A 3,963-nucleotide genomic window follows, 5' to 3' on the forward strand; every position below is an offset into this window, starting at 1 on the left:
CTCCGCCCCAGCCTCAAGTCTTCTGCAGACTCTAACAGGTTTTCTTCTAGGATTGTCCTGTATTTGGCTCCATCCCATCAACTCTGACCAGCTTCCCTGTCCCTGCTGAAGAAAAGCATCTCCGCAACATGATGCTGCCACCACTGGGTGTGTTCCCAGTTCCCAGTGTTAGTTTTCCGCCACACAATGCATTTTGCTTTTTGGCCAAAAAGTTCAGTTTTGGTCTCATCTGATCAGAGCACCTTCTTCTACATGTTTGCTGTGTCCACCACATGGCTTCTCGCAAATGGGACTTCTTATGACTTTCTTTCAACAATGGCTTTCTTCTTGCCATTCTTCCATAAAGGCCAGATTTGTGAAATGCAGGACTAATAGTTGTCCTGTGGACAGATTCTCCCACCTGAGCTGTGGATCTCTGCAGCTCTTCCAGAGTTACCTCGGGCCTCTTGGCTGCTTTACTGATTAATTCTCTCTTGCCTGGCCTGTCAGTTAAGGTGGAAGGCCGTGTCTTGGTAGGTTTGTAGTTGTGACATACTCTTTCCATTTTAGAATGATGGATTGAACAGTGCTCCGTGAGACGTTTAGTGCTTGGGATATTTTTTTTATAACCTAACCCTGCTTTAAGCTTCTCCACAACTTTATCCCTGACCTGTCTGGTGTGTTCCTTGGCCTTCATGATGCGGTTTGTTAACCAAGGTTCTTTAACAAACCTCTGAGGGCTTCACAGAACAGCTGTATTTATGCTGAGAATAAATTACACAGAGATTGACTCTATTTACTAGTTAGGTGACTTCTGAAGGCAATTGATTCCTCTAGATTTTTGTTAGAGGTATCAGAGTAAAGGGGACTGAATACAAGTGCACGCCACGAGTTTCAGATATTTATTTGTAAAAAATTTTGAAAATCATTTATCATTTTCCTTCCACTTCACAATTATGTGCCAATTTGTGTTGGTCTATCACATTAAATCCCAATAAAATAAATTTATGTTTTTTTGTAACATGACAAAATGTGGAGAATTTCAATGTGTTTGAATCATTTTTCAAGGCACTATAAAAGAGAACTAGTAGGTGAAACAAGGTGGAGGGTGGGGACAAGGGAATAGAGTAGAGTTATATACCTTTACTGTATATTTTATATGCAGATCTGTAATGGCCTCCAAAATTTCCTTACTCAGACTTTATGAATTTTAAAGAAAGCAGTCAAGAGTTCTGGTTAACAACGGCTCTGAGAAAATCAATAGCAGTAAAAGCAACTTAAGTATATTGTTGCATTGTAAGCCTATTAACAGGGTTGTATCCATATACTTGCACATGCCAGTAAATCACAATGTACATTTGTAAAGTACATTGCTGTCCACTACTTCAAAAATGGGCTCCTGAGTCACTGCAACGAAGAAAAAGCTGCCTTTAAAGGGTAACTCCACCTTTGTGGGAAAGAATAGCAATAAAAAATAATACAGTAGTATTCCGCTTCCTGTTCCAGACTCCATTGTATCGGTAGATTCGCGTTGACTGACCAGAGTCCGCGAATCTTTCTATCCCCGCTGTAGAGCTCATTGAGGAGAAACAAATTCAGAATGTCATTATACCAGTTCTTACTTGAACCTATCAGTTGCCACGCCTGGAATAAAGACCGCACACAGATTGCAATAAGCCCCAATAACCATGAGGTACACATCTACAAGCAAAATGGGAACCAGTGGGTAAAGGTTCATGAGCTAAAGGAGCACAATGGACACATTACAGGCATAGACTGGGCTCCTAAAAGTGATCGTATAGTGACCTGTGGAGCTGATCGCAATGCTTATGTGTGGAGCCAAAAAGATGGAGTATGGAAACCTACATTGGTTATCTTGCGTATAAATCGAGCAGCAACCTTTGTCAAGTGGTCACCTTTGGAAAATAAGTTTGCAGTGGGGAGCGGAGCAAGACTCATATCCGTGTGCTACTTTGAGTCAGAAAACGACTGGTGGGTGAGCAAACACATCAAGAAACCAATCCGTTCTACTGTGCTAAGCCTGGACTGGCACCCAAATAATGTACTTTTGGCTGCAGGATCTTGTGATTTCAAGACTAGGGTGTTCTCGGCATATATTAAGGAAGTTGACGAGAAGCCAGCTAGCACTCCTTGGGGATCAAAAATGCCTTTTGGGCAGCTAATGTCAGAGTTTGGAAGTGCTGGCAATGGTGGCTGGGTCCACAGTGTAAGCTTTTCCGCTAGTGGAAATCGTTTAGCCTGGGTCGGTCATGACAGTATTGTGTCTGTGGTTGATGCATCTAAAAACACAAGCATTTCACAGCTGAAGACTGAATTCTTGCCCCTCCTGAGCATCACCTTTGTGTCGGAGAACAGCGTGATAGCAGCTCAAAGCACTCAGCGTAACATTTCAGCTATGGAACGCTTTAGAAACATGGATAAGAGAGCAACTACTGAGGACCGCAAGACCACATTGGACACTCTGCATCAGAACAGCATCACCCAGGTGTCTATTTATGAGGGGGACAAATCTGATTGTCGCAAGTTCTGTACTACCGGCATCGATGGTGCAATGACTATTTGGGACTTTAAGACTCTGGAATCGTACGTTCAAGGCCTGCGCATTATGTAACTGAAGAGCAAAAGGCACAAGCAAGCCAAATAAGCAAAGCTGCAAAACTCTTAAGATGTTCTATGACATTTTGCAGATCTGTTGTACACTTGAGAAATAAAAGTAAAGAAGCTTAAGTGCAATGTGTAATGAGATCCAGTTCCAAAAATATCTAATCTTTTTTTTGTTTTTTAAAGCACAATGCATCAATACAAATGAAAGTCTGATTTTTTTGGTCTTGAAATTATAATACTTAACAAACATTGTGCGGGACCAGAAATTCATGAATAAAAGCATCAGTAATTTGTGAATTGTCTTCTAGAAAATAAAAATGTGAAAAATTTTGGCTTCTAAAAAAAAAAAAAAAAAAAAAAAAAAATAATACAGTATATATAATTCCAACTCAACCAATACTGGAATTGAATGTTATTAAAAATTACCTTTCCTTTCCAATCTGCAGCTCTACAATTTTCTGTAAAATGCAATGCAATATGGCAACCTGGAGGTGTTCTGTACACCGAATGTTGTGCCCAATATTGTTAGTGCTGGCAAGGGAAAGAGTTTGTCTTGGCTACAAACAATATTGTGATGAAGGATAGGTACTGAAAGCCACACATTAGTGCAAATCCGTTAGTGGTGAAGTGAATGACAGTTTTAGCCTGAACTCCTGCCAGGTCACGCCCCCAATGTATTTTGCCCCACCCTCAGAGCTTAATCATGGGGACAGGTAAATGCACCTTGGCTGCCACTCAGGAGAAAAATGGATGTAAGGTGTGTGTGTGTGTGTGTGTGTATGGGAGTAATCATGAAGATGCGAGATATGCAAACACATGAGTAATAAAAATTCTGTACTGACCAACACCCTGGAAGATATGTCAAAAACCATATATATATACAGTATATATATATATATATATATATATATTATCTCCGGAAAACAACAGAAAACAACCCAAAATGCAAAAAAATGCAACCCCCCATCCCATAAAGATAAAACTTTATTTAGAATTTTAAGTAAAAACAAATATGACAAATAAAGAATAAAAAATAATGAAGGAAAAGAAAAATAATGTACAAAATAATTTACAAACATTTTTTTTAAATGATTAAATAAATAAATTAATGAATAAAGGAGTCCCCAGTAATGCACTCTAGACGTAGATGTGGAGATGGTATAAGAAATCAAGTAAAAATTATGGAAAAACTCAATAAATCTTTTTTGATGGCAGAACTCAAAATAACTGAACTCACAATGAGCCTTCTTCTGATTGTCCTGCTCATGTATTAAATGTTACACTCTGTTCATGTGACCGCATATATGACAAACTTAGTGTGGCAGTTGACCAGTTGTGCAATGGTTAAAGAGAGGAAGC

General features: G+C 39.3%; 1 protein-coding gene across 1 annotated transcript; it reads left to right on the forward strand.

Annotated features, from left to right (window-relative positions):
* The first annotated feature begins 1,471 nt into the window (after positions 1–1,471).
* LOC309545949 (actin-related protein 2/3 complex subunit 1A-B-like) lies at positions 1,472–2,811 on the forward strand. Its single transcript, XM_082245400.1, has one exon. It carries the CDS (start codon positions 1,580–1,582, stop codon positions 2,609–2,611), a length of 1,032 nt encoding a protein of 343 aa, XP_082101526.1. The 5' UTR covers positions 1,472–1,579; the 3' UTR covers positions 2,612–2,811.
* The last annotated feature ends 1,152 nt before the right edge of the window (positions 2,812–3,963 follow it).

Source organism: Pelophylax lessonae, assembly GCF_965119305.1.
Source record: "Pelophylax lessonae genome assembly, chromosome: 2".
In the NCBI taxonomy this organism is placed as follows: domain Eukaryota; kingdom Metazoa; phylum Chordata; class Amphibia; order Anura; family Ranidae; genus Pelophylax; species Pelophylax lessonae.